General features: G+C 47.6%; 1 protein-coding gene across 13 annotated transcripts in view; it reads right to left on the minus strand.

Moving 5' to 3' along the window:
• Window positions 1-877: 877 nt before the first annotated feature.
• MPRIP (myosin phosphatase Rho interacting protein) overlaps window positions 878-15,947 on the minus strand; it is a 103,000-nt gene continuing 87,930 nt past the window's right edge. For 7 of the 13 annotated variants that reach the window (XM_075318402.1, XM_075318398.1, XM_075318393.1 and 4 more), the window contains 8 exons: window positions 13,502-13,649; window positions 12,495-12,612; window positions 12,184-12,343; window positions 11,970-12,080; window positions 11,645-11,731; window positions 11,326-11,488; window positions 8,960-9,045; window positions 878-5,474 (listed from right to left, as the gene is read on the minus strand). In XM_075318402.1, coding sequence (XP_075174517.1) covers window positions 5,403-5,474; window positions 8,960-9,045; window positions 11,326-11,488; window positions 11,645-11,731; window positions 11,970-12,080; window positions 12,184-12,343; window positions 12,495-12,612; window positions 13,502-13,649 — 945 coding nt within the window. In that variant the 3' untranslated portion in view covers window positions 878-5,402. Of the gene's footprint in view, window positions 5,475-8,202; window positions 8,269-8,447; window positions 8,496-8,959; window positions 9,046-11,325; window positions 11,489-11,644; window positions 11,732-11,969; window positions 12,081-12,183; window positions 12,344-12,494; window positions 12,613-13,501; window positions 13,650-15,947 lie in introns of those variants that run through there. The other 6 variants (XM_075318403.1, XM_075318391.1, XM_075318394.1 and 3 more) reach the window with 5 other exon arrangements.

Here is a 15,947-nt window from a genome sequence, read left to right on the forward strand (position 1 = left end):
TTTGGCAGGGGCTGGCCAGTTTCCTTGATCTCAGGCTGAATGGAAAGATGTTATTAGGGGGGCTGACTGTTACTAGAGGCCAGGAACAGGCCATGGCCCCTGATCTGTGACAAAACGTCCCAGAAGGGAGGGGAAAGAGCTCCAGCAACACCGTGAATAGCAGATAGTGTCAGGATTAGAATCAGCACTATGGATGTCAGCTTTATAGTTCATGAAGGTTTGTCAAGGAGAATACTTTAGTTGCCTTTATAGTTTTATATAATTAATAGGGATATATTTATGTAGGAGGCTGAAGATAAACTTGGGCTGGCAGAGTTGTGTACAGGTTGATTCCATACCTCCTACATTTAGATTAGTTTGATATGTTTAATTGTGGTTGACAACAGCTGAGGCAAGCATGGCAGACACAGCTCATTCATCAAGCTTTCAGCACAGATCTGAGCTCATCAACGCAGGTGGTACTTGTCAGACGCACGCTGGAGATTGAGGGAGAAGTCTGCAGCACTGAGGAGAAGCAGGGTGCTGCTGGGAAATGTAGTTTTAACTCTTTAAAAGATTTGCTTGCATTCACACACTAGCTCCATCTTCCCAAGCTGGTTCCCAGTAGATCAGGAAGAGTGACAACAATTTGCTGCCTTTGGGCAGTAGATTAAAACATGGTGACAGAACCCATGAATAATGCCATTAAGTGTGAGAGAGTTTTGGTGAGCTGTTCTAGCATCTGTTACTGTGGTAAGACCCAGACTCCTTTACATTTCAATCATTGAAGTCTTAGATCGTAATAGAAACTTCAAAGTCAGATGTATAAATTTACATTCCCACAATGCGGCATGATGGAAGTTTGTTACATTTTGCAGAAAGTTACACAGACAGCGTGTAAAGGGTGGTGCAAAAATAGTTTATTACGATATAGTTTATGTAAAGTTAGGTAATATTTACAAAATAAAAATGATCAGCTACATCCACAGGAACCTAGCGAGTCGCACGCATCCGGCGGGAAGAAATAACGTGACCGAAGTGAGCTGCAGGGAACAGGCAAAAATCGAGGAAGGAACTTAAGATATCACCACAAGTAAAAGAGGAGGAAAAAAGAAAATATGAAAAGCATTCATACTATATGTTGTACTGAGAGACAAGAACATTAATGTGATTTTAAGCCCATTTGCTGCCGGCACAGTCCCGGTGAACAAAACTGTGCCAGTACCGGAGGGTATACCGAACCAGAAGACAGCAACGGGCATCATAAAAAACAATAATAAAAAGTAAAAGTAATTTTGAGAACGACATCAATCTATCCAGACAGAAGAACGGTGTCTCTCTGGTATCCCTGTCTTTTCTGGAGTTGGGGTGTTTCTTGCATATTTTATTGGGCTGTCCAGTGAGCGCCCCTAGGGGAGGGGGTGCACAAGGTGTGGCCAAGGCAGATGGTAGGAGGCGGGGTAGCTCTATATAATTAAAGAGAGGCATCCCACCGCACTACAAGTCTAGACAGGAAATGCCGGAACATATAGTTCATCCGCAGCTATAGTGACTATGGCGGTCTGCCTGCAATCCAAGTGCTACAATGGGTGATGACTGAAGATGCTGGAGACTACAAGAAGTGCAAGTCACTACCATCTGATCCTCGAGCCCTTTCATGGGGGCCCCTTTGCATTGCCAGCGCTAGAACCACATCATTATCATAGTGTTTTCTGGATAAATATCTAGAAGAAACATTATTTTTAATATCGTGACCTAACAAAATGTGGACGAACCAGACAAGCCGGCGTGGTCTTCTTCTCATACACCACAATTGCAGGTACAACGACCTTTTGGTTGAATATGTTGTACGGCAGAACAGTGCATAAGGTCCATAGCGGCACCTACACCCATTTGCTGCCAGAACCGGTTATAAAATGTAGGGGCACTGGCAGCAACGGAGCCGAAACAGTCATAAACCAAGACCTGGATTATGTTACAGGAGAGGAGAAAAAAAAAAAGAAAAGTGTGTGTGTTATTTACATATTACACAAAACATTATCTCCTCTTAAAATCGACGCTGCAGAACCCACGGGCAACAGAAGACTCCGTTAACTTAAGCAGCTGGCGCCCCCGGTCTCCCCCGGAAAGAGGATCCAGGCGCATACTCGGAGGAATGTGGAATACTGGTCAGAGGCCGGCTGTACAATCCTCTACAACGTATATTTATATATATATTACATGGGACAGAAAAATGCAGGACTCACATTCGGTGAGGTTCTAAAACATTATCAAAAAAACTTACAAGGGTCATTTAACTCCAAATGTTACACTCAATCCACAAGATTTAAAGAAGAACAAAAAAAAAAAAAAACGTCCGGAAGTTTTAGGATTAAAAACACAAGTCAGAGACACAAACCTCACTATCTCTGGAAATAAGAAATATGTACAAAGTGTGTTCTGAATACTATACAGGTTTTCTTAAATTATCTGGCATTTAAAACAGACAGGTGATTTCTAGCTGGGACCTGCGCATGCACTAACTCTACCTTCACAGAGGTCCTAAGGGCCGCCGTCCTGCAGGAGAAGGGGGTGAATTGCAAAAAAAAAAAACTAAATACATTACGACCATATACACACTAGTACATGACAGGGTTAAACCCTCTGCCCCTCAAACGCCCCTTTAAAAGGAAGAAATGTGTGTATACTATGTATACAAAGAAGGAACTGGACACTCCGGGTTTGCTGTGATGTTTCTAAACAGAAGTTTACAGATTATGCAAGACGCCTGAAAATCGGGGTCACCCTCAAGTACTCGGACTGAAGAGGCAGATAAAGGATTGCCGGCGAAATGCATGTGATCAGTTCATGGCGGTGGCATATAAAGAACATATGCGACAAGAAAGTGACAGTCCCGATTCAGACCAGCGTATTTACTCTGTTCTTACATCACCTGGTGGAGATTTTTGATACCCCAGGGACCAGAACACAAAACATGTCAGTATCAACACAAGCACACTGAAAACGGAAGACAAAAAGGTCTATTGCGAAGATAACAAGCGACTAGGAACTACTTGAAAAAATAAATCAGTGAAACAATTGCTAAGGTAATTATTGGGGGGGGGGGGGGGGGGGCGGGGTTCTGTGACTCTCAATTAGCCCTATAGCTGAGCAAGACGTTATTCTGACCATGTCAGTGTTTGACATCAAGGAGCATTGGATACCTAAAGTTTCTCTCAATTCCCTTTTTCGGCAGTAACAGCAACTAGACACAAGGTGGCGCTAGAAGAAGAGCAAATGTCACGAAACGGGAAGCGGGGACATCCGATGTTTTGTGAGCAAGATGACAGTGTTGTTACAATAACCCCCTCTAATGAAGCAAAAATATTTTTATATTATGAAGCATTAATACAAGAAAATAACCTACAAATATCTATATGGAGGCGTGTACTGATTTTTCACCATTCGACCCGCAGGCTTATAGCTAAAACTTCTCAAACAGCGGTCAGCTCCGCTCTGCCGTCACAACCATCGGCGTACATACTATCACAGGACTGCACGTAACAATGACACACCGGTCACCTTCCTTAAGCCTCAATTCATCGTTTCCCAGCCCCTTTGGACACTCGTCTGGATTGAGATATACAACGTTCCCTTCAAAAGGGAATTGCTTGTTGAACACAAAACCCCTTTAAGTGCCAGAGGAGACCACCTTATTCTCTTAGGAGGCTATAGGATACAATGTCACAGGTTGTATCCTCTCCATAAACCTCCAAAAAAAACACATTTTCCAATGCAAAAGTAAAACAAACATTCTGAAAAACAACCATGTACATTAATATACAAAAAAAAAAACATACCACAAACCTTCACACTAAGTCACTTTACGACACCACGATCTGGTCAATGACATCACAATGTACAATTTCCAACTTAGTATCACCTGCCAAATCCTTCTAGGAGCCGTGCGGGAAAAGTCAGCGCCCAACAGTGCCAGTCCATACGGCTACCGTATCAGCAAAGTGTTGAGAACAAGCCCTTCTCATCGACCAAGAGCCAGTGAATGGATAAGATGCATTTTCACTAATATTACTTGGGCCCATGAAATGCATTGCGATATCAACGGTTCTTGGTGGATGGATGGGCTACCTTTCCATGGAATTGGGTACAACCCAAAAAAGGGAAGACGAAACTGTAATAAAGCCACATTACAAGAGACAAACCGAGGACCGCAAAAGACAAGAAAAGTCCCTACGGCTTTACGTACTGTATTCTGGATCCTGTTTACAGATAAACCACAGGGGAATCAACATAATCCAATATTACTCTGCTCTGCTGCCCAAAAGTGAAGCTCCCATAAGAAATAACATCATTTAGGATTGCTATTTTAGTCATCGTACTGGAAACCCCACGTTTTTTTGAGCCAGAAGTGGATCCGAGAGAAAGGAAATGTCCAAGTCCTTCCTTTACGTTTTCCATTCCTTTTCAATCTACGTCAAGGCCTTGGTTGAAAAAAATAACTAAATTTCCAAATTAAAAAAGGAGAATATTTAGTACTGGACGCTAGTTATATTTCCAAAACGACAGGTACTGTCTTGTCTAAGGATAGATTGCAAAAAATACTCATGCTCGAATAGGCAAAAAAAAAAAAGATACTTGTGCGCTAAACTTTAGGGAAATTACTGGTCCGGCCACTTGTCGCTAAGGTGGAGATGCCACAATCGGCGGGAACTTGAATCCTGAACTGATGTCACAGCATTATCGATACAGCAAGCCACGTGACTGCCTGGTCAGCGCTATTACCTGTCGTAAAAGAGGACGAGTGGAGGACAAGAGAGCACCAGAATCTTCTGCATCGAGCATATATTAGAGAACAGTATTCACAGCAATATTAAAAAGGAGCAGGATGAAGCCGTTCGCCTCCTGTACACATACTTTACACACAAACACCTCTATAAATAACTACATACATTGTCGGGGGAGAGTGAGGGGATTTGTGCCGATTGTACCCTAGCAGGTAGCCCTGTCACATTTCCATGTCCGCGATTCAGCCCTTCTCCTGCAGACAGCGGGCACAATGGGGCCGGCACGAGGCCCGAAAGGTCCAATGTCGTGGGTCACACCTGATAGCTTATTGATCGGCAGCGGTGCCTTAATACTGACAATTCTGAATGAGAGTTAAAGCTCTGACAAAGATGGGAGAAGGCGAGTTAATGTGCCCTAATCCTGGAGCAAGAAAAGGGGAGAGGGTTAGGGAAAGACATTGAGCTGGAGAAGTACCCACAGGAATTAACCATTTCAACACCTGAATGGTCTTGCACATTTCAAGAGCCACGTGGTGACATGCAGAGAGCTGCACATCAGAGTCCCCTGAGGCCCGATGGATCCGGGGCAGTGCATCTCTGCTCCACGTCCTAGAGACACGCAGCAGAAATCGGGAGACGTTAGTGTTTCTTGTAGTCCTGGGATTCGAAGATTTTAAGGCGCTCCTGGACTGTCAGCCCCTCCTTCAGGCTCTGCGTTTGTGGGAGAAAAAAAAAACGGCAAGTGTTAGGACAAAGGGACACAAGAGAGCAAAGTGCCAGGGGTGTGAGCACACACAAAATGGAGTGAGATTAGTTCTGCATGCTGAAGAAACGACAGGGGTGTATCGGTAGGAGGGTCACATATGACAGATGGATGTGAGGAAAATGAGTGCAAAAAACCGTACGTGAAGAGAGACCATAGCCGTGGGCCAGCTCGGGGTTAGGTGACAATTATTAGTGTTGGAGGGTGTGTGTGTTACAATCCCGTTGGGAACAAAAAAAGATGCATTTCTTGTAAAGTGCCATGGAATAAATGGCCCTATAATAATAAATAATTGCTAAATTCCAAAAAGTTCAGGGTCTAAAATAACCATCGTGCCTCATGATAATGGCCATAGGTCTTTTCAGCCTGTCGAGCTGTCAAAACATTAAAAAGGAGTTCTATCTAGTTAACTAGGAAGGCACCGAAAACCTCAGCCAGATTTTTTTTTTCCTATTTATACACCTAGAATCAACACTTTACAGCTATATTTTTACTAATCTAATGTCAGTGTCCTACGTGAAACACTCAGTTTACTGGAGGGATAATATTACAGTTAGTAAAATTGGACCCGCTCAGCCAGATAAAAGTGGCATATTGCCAAAATCTGCCCATGACCCACCTTGATAAAGCAGACTTTACCAACCACCAACCGTGTGTGTATCACACCCTAATGCTGATACTTATATGAAGACACATTTACCGCATTTTTCGAACTATAAGGCGCACTTTTCCTCCCAAAAGTATGGGAGCAAAATGAGGGGTGCGACTTATAAGCCGAATGTAGCTTACAGGGAAGTCCGGGAGAGGGGGTCACAGGAGGCAGGGGCGGTGCGCTATGCTGCGGGCTGTGAGGCAAGGGCTGTTGTCCTGAAATGTCAGTGGTGTGAGCTTCAAATATTGGCGCGTGCGCAGATGGAGCACCCAGCTCAAGATCTCATCTGCGCATGCGCCGCCTATGGCCTATTAATCTGCCAGCAGCATAATTTAGGAAAATGGCGCCAGGAGGTGGCGCGTTCGCATATATGATCTTGAGCTGGTCATTGATCCGATAGCTCAATTTGCACACGCGCCGACTCTAGGCGCCATTTTGCTACAGTCCGCTGTTGGGAGATCAATAGGCCGTAGGCGGCGCATGCGCAGATGAGATCTTGAGCTGAGAGCTCCATCTGCGCATATGACAACTCCGGACGCCATTTCTTTGAAGCCTGCAGCGCCGATAGGAGGAACATCCAGAAACTATCGGCGCTGCAGGCTTCAAAGAAATGGCGCCCGGAGTAGTTGTATGCGCAGATGGAGCTCTCAGCTCAAGATCTCATCTGCACATGCGCCACCTACGGCCTATTGATCTCCCAACAGCGGACTTTAGGAAAATGGCGCCTAGAGTCGGCACGTGCGCAAATTGCGCTATTAGCTCAATAACCAGCCCAAGATCATATATGAGAACGTGCCACCTCCTGGCGCCATTTTCCTAAAGTCCACTGCTGGCAGATCAATAGGCCGTAGGTGGCGCATGCGCAGATGAGATCTTGAGCTGAGAGCTTTATCTGCGCACACGCCGACTCCGGGCACCATTTCTTTGAAGCCTGCACCGCCAACAGTTTCTGGATGTTCCTCCCGTCTCGCAGCGAGCATTTGGGACACCCCGCTGCACCGCCCGCAGCATTGCCCTACTCTTGCACCGCACATGCCTCCTGCTCCACCACTGCTGATCCTCCTGTAAGACACTACCGGATTAGAAGACGGACCCCATATTTTTTTTCCCCCCCCTCTAAATTTGGGGTGCATCTTCTAAAACGAAAAATTTTGCAAAATAAAATTCCCTTTCTTCCACTTGAATTTCCCCATCTCATGGCACATCTACGCTTGCTGACATGAATAGAAAAAGCCATGATTGAGTGACCACCTCACTTTATATGTAAGCGCACCCGTCGTAGCTGAAGGCACGCCTCTACGGGCCAACTACCAAAACGCAAGAGTCTGAAAGTGTTCAGGTTCATCAAGAATTAGAGAAGACTGAACCCCAACACCAAGCCTCGTCTGTCCATAACGCGCCCCCCCCCATCATTAACTGCACAAAGGGCTTTATTCTGCATTACATACTGGGGGATGTAGGATCGTACAGTAAACTAACACAAAAAGAGGATGAATGTTAGGGAGGTAGCCCTACATTTGGAGAAGGGTACAGAACAGGATGAGGTTTTAGGGCACGTTAAGGAGTATGGGATGTGGAGACACCGAACTGACAGTCTCGTAAGGACAAAACACATCACAATGTTTCCCTGTGGTGACCCACCGTGGATTGATGTAGCTCCATACACTGTGTAGTGGCCGATCACGTCAATAGGAGCTGAGGTGCAGTACCGGTAACGGCCACCACACAGTGTATGGAGCTGTGCTGTCGCGGCTCTGTACATCCGGCCACAACCGCGGATCGGTGGGGGCGTCAGGTTGGATATTGAGGACCTATCCCGATTCCTGGACAACCCTTACCTAAATCCATAAATTTTAACATGGACGTTTCTGGGAAATGTGCCATCATCTTCTGTGTTAATATTTTTTTCACAGTGAAAATTACAGGCTATATAAGAAAAGGGACAGGCCGGCGGTGACGGCACTCAGGATGGAGAGAAAAGTTGTGCATGCAGAGTATGGTGGCCTCATTGGTTTTGTTTTTACCTACATGTCAGGGAACCTGGTACGTGGAACTTTTCAGTTATCCCATGAGACCTGCTCAATTACGGACTTCCATGGACAAAAAAAAAAGGGACACACAGACACAGACAGACAAAGAAAGCGCATGAATCCCATGTGACAAGAGCTCCGATTCCCTTCCCATCACCCCCTGACCACGTAAAAACCGGGGGAACGTGTGATATCATGCAGGGATCCTGCACGGACATAGTGAGATGAAGACCACTCACATATACTTACTAACAGGCAGACAATTATGATCTATACGGTGTGACCAACTAGGGAGATAAAATCACAAGGATCAGGCAGGATAAATGGGGGACGATCGGGGTTTTGAAAAACAAGTTACAAAAAAACAGGTCATTTAGAAATGGACAAGTCCAAGGAACGGGCAAAGGGGGCCGAAAAGGTTTTATATTTGTAGACCTAAATTTTATATAATTTCCGAATCCTGTTAAAAAATATTTCTAAACACTTGGGTATACAAGTAACGTGCCTCTGTACGGCAGAGAGACGTCAGGTGCCACGGAGGTCTGACTTGGAGAAAGCTGCGGCATACAGCAGGAACCCTCAGGTTAGGTGTTGACCCAAGTAATATAAAAATGGCGTAATTGCCAGGGATGGAGAAATACTATTTCTTCTTCAATAGCATTCACACAGACCTCCATATCACCTGAGATCCATCAGGCTGACAGATCACGTATAATATCTCGCTGTCCCTGGAGCACAGGAGCGCGCCTACCTTGGACCTGATGTTCCGCAGCTGTCTGTTGATGGTCGACCGGTCATTCTTCAGGAAATCTGGGTTGCTCTTAGATTTCATGATATCTGAAAAAAGTATTAAAATATTCTTTGGCGCATCATCCATGGGCTGAACAATTAATATTAGGATAGGGCCTGAGGAAGCCATGGAGATGACTATTATAAGTTACACTCTCATATTTGTAGAAAAACAATGTTAAAAACTAGAAGGTGACTTAAAGGCTTCCTGTCATGTCGTTTTTTGATATTAAACCACCCCCCCAATTGTTTTAAAATGATGTAATGTCCAGGACTAACATGTTAGAGAGATAACTATATACCGTATTTTTCGTTTTATAAGACGCATCGGATTATAAGACGCATCACAAATTTGGAGGGAAAAAAAAAAAAAAAGGTAAAAAAAAAAATATGGGGTCCACTTATAATCTAGTGATGTCTTACCAGGGAGGGGGGCCTGCAGAGGAGCGGGGGTCACAGGAGGCAGGGGCGGTACTGGAGTACTGCAAGTAGTATAGAGGTGGGCCCAGATACTCACTGCGGCTGCTGCTCTGCGCGGGGCCGGCGACTCCGCTCCGCTCTGCGCGGGGCTGGTGATGGAGCACCTGAGCAGAACAGAGCAGCCGTGCACAGAGCAGCCGAGCAGGACGGAGCAGCCGTGCACAGAGCAGCCGAGCAGGACGGAGCAGCCGTGCACAGAGCAGCCGAGCAGGACGGAGCAGCCGTGCACAGAGCAGCCGAGCAGGACGGAGCAGCCGTGCACAGAGCAGCCGAGCAGGACGGAGCAGCCGTGCACAGAGCAGCCCAGCAGGACGGAGCAGCCGTGCACTGAGCAGCCCAGCAGGACGAAGCAGCCGTGCACAGAGCAGCCCAGCAGGACGAAGCAGCCGTGCACTGAGCAGCCCAGCAGGACGAAGCAGCCGTGCACAGAGCAGCCCAGCAGGACGAAGCAGCCGTGCACAGAGCAGCCGAGCAGGACGGAGCAGCCGTGCACAGAGCAGCCGAGCAGGACGGAGCAGCCGTGCACAGAGCAGCCAAGCAGGACGGAGCAGCCCAGCAGGACGAAGCAGCCGTGCACAGAGCAGCCCAGCAGGACGAAGCAGCCGTGCACAGAGCAGCCCAGCAGGACGAAGCAGCCGTGCACAGAGCAGCCCAGCAGGACGGAGCAGCCGTGCACAGAGCAGCCCAGCAGGACGAAGCAGCCGTGCACAGAGCAGCTGAGCAGGATGGAGCAGACGTGCACAGAGCAGCCAAGCAGGACGGAGCAGCCCAGCAGGACGAAGCAGCCGTGCACAGAGCAGCTGAGCAGGATGGAGCAGCCGTGCACAGAGCAGCCCAGCAGGACGGAGCAGCCGTGAACAGAGCAGCCCAGCAGGACGAAGCAGCCGTGCACTGAGCAGCCCAGCAGGACGAAGCAGCCGTGCACAGAGCAGCTGAGCAGGATGGAGCAGCCGTGCACAGAGCAGCCCAGCAGGACGGAGCAGCCGTGCACAGAGCAGCCCAGCAGGACGGAGCAGCCGTGCACAGAGCAGCCGAGCAGGACGGAGCAGCCGTGCACAGAGCAGCCCAGCAGGACGAAGCAGCCGTGCACAGAGCAGCCCAGCAGGACGGAGCAGCCGTGCACAGAGCAGCTGAGCAGGACGGAGCAGCCGTGCACAGAGCAGCTGAGCAGGACGAAGCAGTCGTGCACAGAGCAGCTGAGCAGGACGAAGCAGCCGTGCACAGAGCAGCCGAGCAGGACGGAGCAGCCGTGCACAGAGCAGCCGAGCAGGACGAAGCAGCCGTGCACAGAGCAGCTGAGCAGGACGGAGCAGCCGTGCACTGAGCAGCCGAGCAGGACGAATCAGCCGTGCACAGAGCAGAACGGAGCGGCTCCAAACAGAACAGAGCGGCGCTGCCCGATGCACAGAACGCTGGCAGCACAGTGCATTGCTCGGAGCATCTGCCTGCCTCCTTTGACCCCTCTGCACAACCCCCCAGTAAGCTACATTTTGATTTTACGATGCACCCCTCATTTTCCTCCCAAAGTTTTGGGAGGAAAAGTGCGTCTTATAATCCGAAAAATATGGTATATATATCTAAAATAAATATATCTATCTATATCTATATCAATATAATAGATATATATATATATATATATATATATATATATATATATATATATATATATATATATATATATATATATATATATATATGTCTCTCTATCGACATGACTGGATCCCTTTAAGTTAATCCTTACATTTTGAACTCTAACAAGTTTGTCTATGGTTGCATATCACTAAAAAGAAAACCATCCACCACCCCATGAACAACACAGGACAGTCGTTACTATGTTTTCTCGCTCACCATATCCAGACACCGATGCATTCTCAGGAGATTTGTCCCCCAACATCTCGGTGGCGGCTTTCAGCTGCTCCTTTAGCCGGCTGATGTCACACTCGGCCTTGGCCTTCACGTTGCTCAGCTCAGAGTAGATGTCCTTGTATTTATCGCTGGCGTATTTCTTATCCTTATGGCGACAGTAAAAGAATGAAAGCGTTACAACAACGTAAGTTCATAGCCTCAGCCTCCGATAAATGGAGGGTAAAGATTACTTTATTGTTACGGCTTTACAAAGCACAGGTCGGATTGATGTCAAGACATGAGTAAGGGCTGCATCTCCTACCCTCAGAGCTGTCTGCAGCTCATCCTTCAAGGAGCTGATCTCTTGCTTCTGGTATTGGATCTCAGACTCCTTCACACGTAACAGGACCTGGAAAACACAGCGGACATTGAGAACAGGACCCAATGTGGGCATCAGAAACGTGGGAAACACAAGACCAATAATGCAAGACGACTATGGTGCTAAAATAAAAATCACAGCACAGTTCCTGGTTCCGTGTAACCGGGATGCAAGCAACGCTTTTTTTTTGGGGGGGGGGGGTGGTTAAAATTAGCTTGTGTGAATTGGGCTTTCTAATATAGTTAGAGCTGGAATGACATGGCTTTACCTCCAACTCATAGACATCCTTTCCCTGGGTGAGAGGAGATACCTCCCCTCCATCTCCGGTTACCAGATTTCGAAGCCGCGTTATCTCAGTGGCCAGACGATTATTCAGCTCCTGTAAACACAACAAAAACACAAAATGTGTGTAAAGCTAGGCACTGCGCAGAGTGGGGAGGCTCGAAAAATAAAGGAAGAGGCAGCTACGTTAGGGGTTTAACCTGGTTGTGTGCATTGAGCTCTTGGTTCTCTCTCTGACACTGGCGTAGAGCTTGGCGTTCTGCCTCCAGGGCCTGAGCAAGGTGGGCATTCTCCAGACACTTCTGAGAATATTGCTCGGAGAGGACTTCCAACTCCCTCTGCACAGACTGCAACTCTTCCCTGCAAGAAGAACCTCATTAACCTTAATGGGAGTCTGCACGTCAGGACACTACCAAATTCAGATCAGTCATACATAAAGAGAAAATCTTACACAAGTACAAGGAGGAAAGGAACAACGATTAGACAAGAAAGTGCCAGGGGGAGAACTTACAGATACTGCCTCCGCAGTGACTCCACGTCCGCATTGATGCTACTGACTTGAGATCGATGGGATTTCTCCAGCTCTCGCTCAAGTTCTTCGCGGTGGGCATTTTTCATTGCTTCAATGGCTGAAAGAGTGAAAATATTAAGTGAGGCAAAGCTGGCTGAACGAAGAGCATAATGAACCGTACTTCACGTTTTATAAGACGCACCCCAAATTTGAAGAAGGAAAATGGGGAAAAATTTTTTTACTGTTAAAATGAGGGTCCGTCTTATAATCCTAGTGCCTCTTATATTAGCTCGCCAGGGAGGAGCGGCGGTCGTGGAGTGGCTCAGGAAGGTCACAGAAGGCAGGGTAGGCGATGCTGCGAGCTCGGGGGTGTTGCAGCTCAAGAGGGTCACGATGCTGTTGGCTCGTAGGAGGGGGTGTCGCTGCTCAAGAGAGTCGGCGATGCTGCGGTCTTGGAGGAAGGGGTGTCGCGGCTCAAGAGAGTCAGTGTGTGGCAGGTCGGCCATACTGCGGGCTCGTGGGGTGTCACGGCGGTGAGCGCCATTGATCTGTCGGCATACTGTTGGCTCCATTGAATCACCGGCCGTTGACGATGGACTTCAAGAAAAAGGCCGCGGAGGCGGCGCCTGTGCAGATTGGCTTCCGCAGCCATTTTCTTGAAATCCATCGCGTCAACCTCCAGCGAGTCAAAGCAGCCCGCAGATCACTGGCGTCGTCCGCCGCGACACCCCAAGAGCCCGCAGTATCGCCAACCCTCCGCTGCCGCACACTGACCCTCCTGAGCTGCTCCACTGCAATGGCACACCCTCCGAGCCCCCCATATCGCCAACCCTGCGCCACCATTGCCGTCCCAGTAAACCATATGCGGTTTCTAAGACGCACCCCCATTATTCCCTCAGTTTTTTTGGGGGGGGGGGGGATGCGTCTTACAAACCTGAAAATGTGGTAATTAGAAAACGTCCCCAACGACTAGTATAGAATATCACGGTTGGCAGTCAGTCACGTACCCGATATGGTGGCTGCAGTCTCTTCTGCTAGGAGACGATCCTTCTCATCCCGCAACTTCTCCAGCTCTCGATGGTGCTGCCTCTGTAGGTCCTCAATCTTCTTTTGATGAGTTTCCTCCATGGCAGTAAAGCCTCGTTCACATGTCGCCTGTAAATGGAAAAAGATTTTAAAATAATGCTACGTCTTGAGCCACTAAAGAAATCAGAGCAGAAGAGGGAGACAGAGCTGATATAAATGGATTGATCAATGAGGAAGGGTCTAAAAATTGGAAAAATTGTGACAGACAACCAGCCATGAATTAAGATGGCCAAAGATATTACAGGAAAGTCTGAGGATTCATGAACAAAAACATTAATTGGCCAACAGCTATCTATACGGGTGTGAAGTCTATGGCGTCCTACGTGATCAAAAGATGAAAATATGGAAAGAAAATCTTCGAAAGCCTGGAAAGCCAACCAACCTCGAAAGCCAACCGCCTCGAAAGCCGAATGAAAGCCAACCGCCTCGAAAGCCGAATGAAAGCCAACCGCTTCGAAAGCCGAATGAAAGCCAACCGCTTCGAAAGCAGAATGAAAGCCAACCGCTTCGAAAGCCAACCGCTCCGAAAGCCACCCGCCTCGAAAGCCGAAGGAAAGCCAACCGCTTCGAAAGCAGAATGAAAGCCAACCGCTTCGAAAGCCAACCGCTCCGAAAGCCACCCGCCTCGAAATCCGAAGGAAAGCCAACCGCTTCGAAAGCAGAATGAAAGCCAACCGCTTCAAAAGCCAACCGCTCCGAAAGCCACCCGCGTCGAAAGCCGAAGGAAAGCCAACCGCTTCGAAAGCCGAATGAAAGCCAACCGCTTCGAAAGCCAACCGCTTCGAAAGCCGAATGAAAGCCAACCGCTTTGAAAGCCGAATGAAAGCCAACCGCTTCGAAAGCCAACCGCTTCGAAAGCCAACCGCTTCGAAAGCCGAATGAAAGCCAACCGCCTCGAAAGCCGAAGGAAAGCCAACCGCTTCGAAAGCCGAATGAAAGCCAACCGCTTCGAAAGCCGAATGAAAGCCAACCGCTTCGAAAGCCGAATGAAAGCCAACCGCTTCGAAAGCCAACCGCTTTGAAAGCCAAATGAAAGCCAACCGCTTTGAAAGCCAAATGAAAGCCAACCGCTTTGAAAGCAGAATGAAAGCCGCCAACCGCTTCGAAAGCCAACCGCTTCGAAAGCCAACCGCTTCGAAAGCCAACCGCTTCGAAAGCCAACCGCTTCGAAAGCCAACCGCTTCGAAAGCCAACCGCCTCGAAAGCCGAAGGAAACCCAACCGCTTCGAAAGCCGAATGAAAGCCAACCGCTTCGAAAGTCAACCGCTTCGAAAGCCGAATGAAAGCCAACCGCTTCGAAAGCCAACCGCTTCGAAAGCCGAATGAAAGCCAACCGCTTCGAAAGCCAACCGCTTCGAAAGCCGAATGAAAGCCAACAGCTTCGAAAGCCGAATAAAAGCCAACTGCTTCGAAAGCCAACCGCTTCGAAAGCCGAATGAAAGCCAACCGCCTCGAAAGCCGAAGGAAAGCCAACCGCTTCGAAAGCCGAATGAAAGCCAACCGCTTCGAAAGCCAACCGCTTCAAAAGCCGAATGAAAGCCAACAGCTTCGAAAGCCGAATAAAAGCCAACCGCTTCGAAAGCCAACCGCTTCGAAAGCCAACCGCTTTGAAAGCCGAATGTAAGCCTCAGAAGCCTGGAAAGATAACAGCTTTGAAAGCGTCGAACGCCAACAGCTTTGAAAGTCGAATGAAATCCTCGAAGGTGTCACCCAAGAAAAGAACTTTGATCAGTTCTGAAAAACTTCCCAAATATCTGGCTTAAAAGTCTAAAGACTGTCAAAATAGACCAATTTCACGAAGACAGTTGTTCGTCAAGTGAAATACAACAATTATAGATCGACTTAGTAAAAAAGTCGAAGAAGTTTGAAAAAAAAGGCCCAAGATCTCTTCATTAAACATCATTACCAAGACAATTTAAAAGGAATTGTTGTTGATATCATTAGACTTGTGCGATCGATATGGAATAAAAGGTGTATGGCGGCTCCAGCCTAACGAACAGTTGACCATCAACCTACTTGTACCTAATGTGTATGGCCACCTTAACACGTCTGAGTAACTAAGAAGAAAACGAGATGGGAAACAAGAAAGTTCAGGGGGTTTTAGTTTGAGGAGAACTTCTTGAGTGACAAGTAGATTTCATCAAAGTCCTAGATTTCACTAACTAATTAGGGGAAGGAAAGAACTAAACAGAACAAAAGGGGTGATGTGATAAACCCGACCCAGGAAGGGTCAGACTAATGATGTGATTATGACAAGGGTGTGAGGGGTCTCCTTAAATCATGCGTTTACTGTTCCTGGTATTGATGTTGCATTAAGTCGATGGTGCAGTTAGATAAAAGGATAAAAAACAAAAAAAAGTCTAATAA

This window comes from Anomaloglossus baeobatrachus, chromosome 7 (assembly GCF_048569485.1).
Source record: "Anomaloglossus baeobatrachus isolate aAnoBae1 chromosome 7, aAnoBae1.hap1, whole genome shotgun sequence".
NCBI lineage: Eukaryota > Metazoa > Chordata > Amphibia > Anura > Aromobatidae > Anomaloglossus > Anomaloglossus baeobatrachus.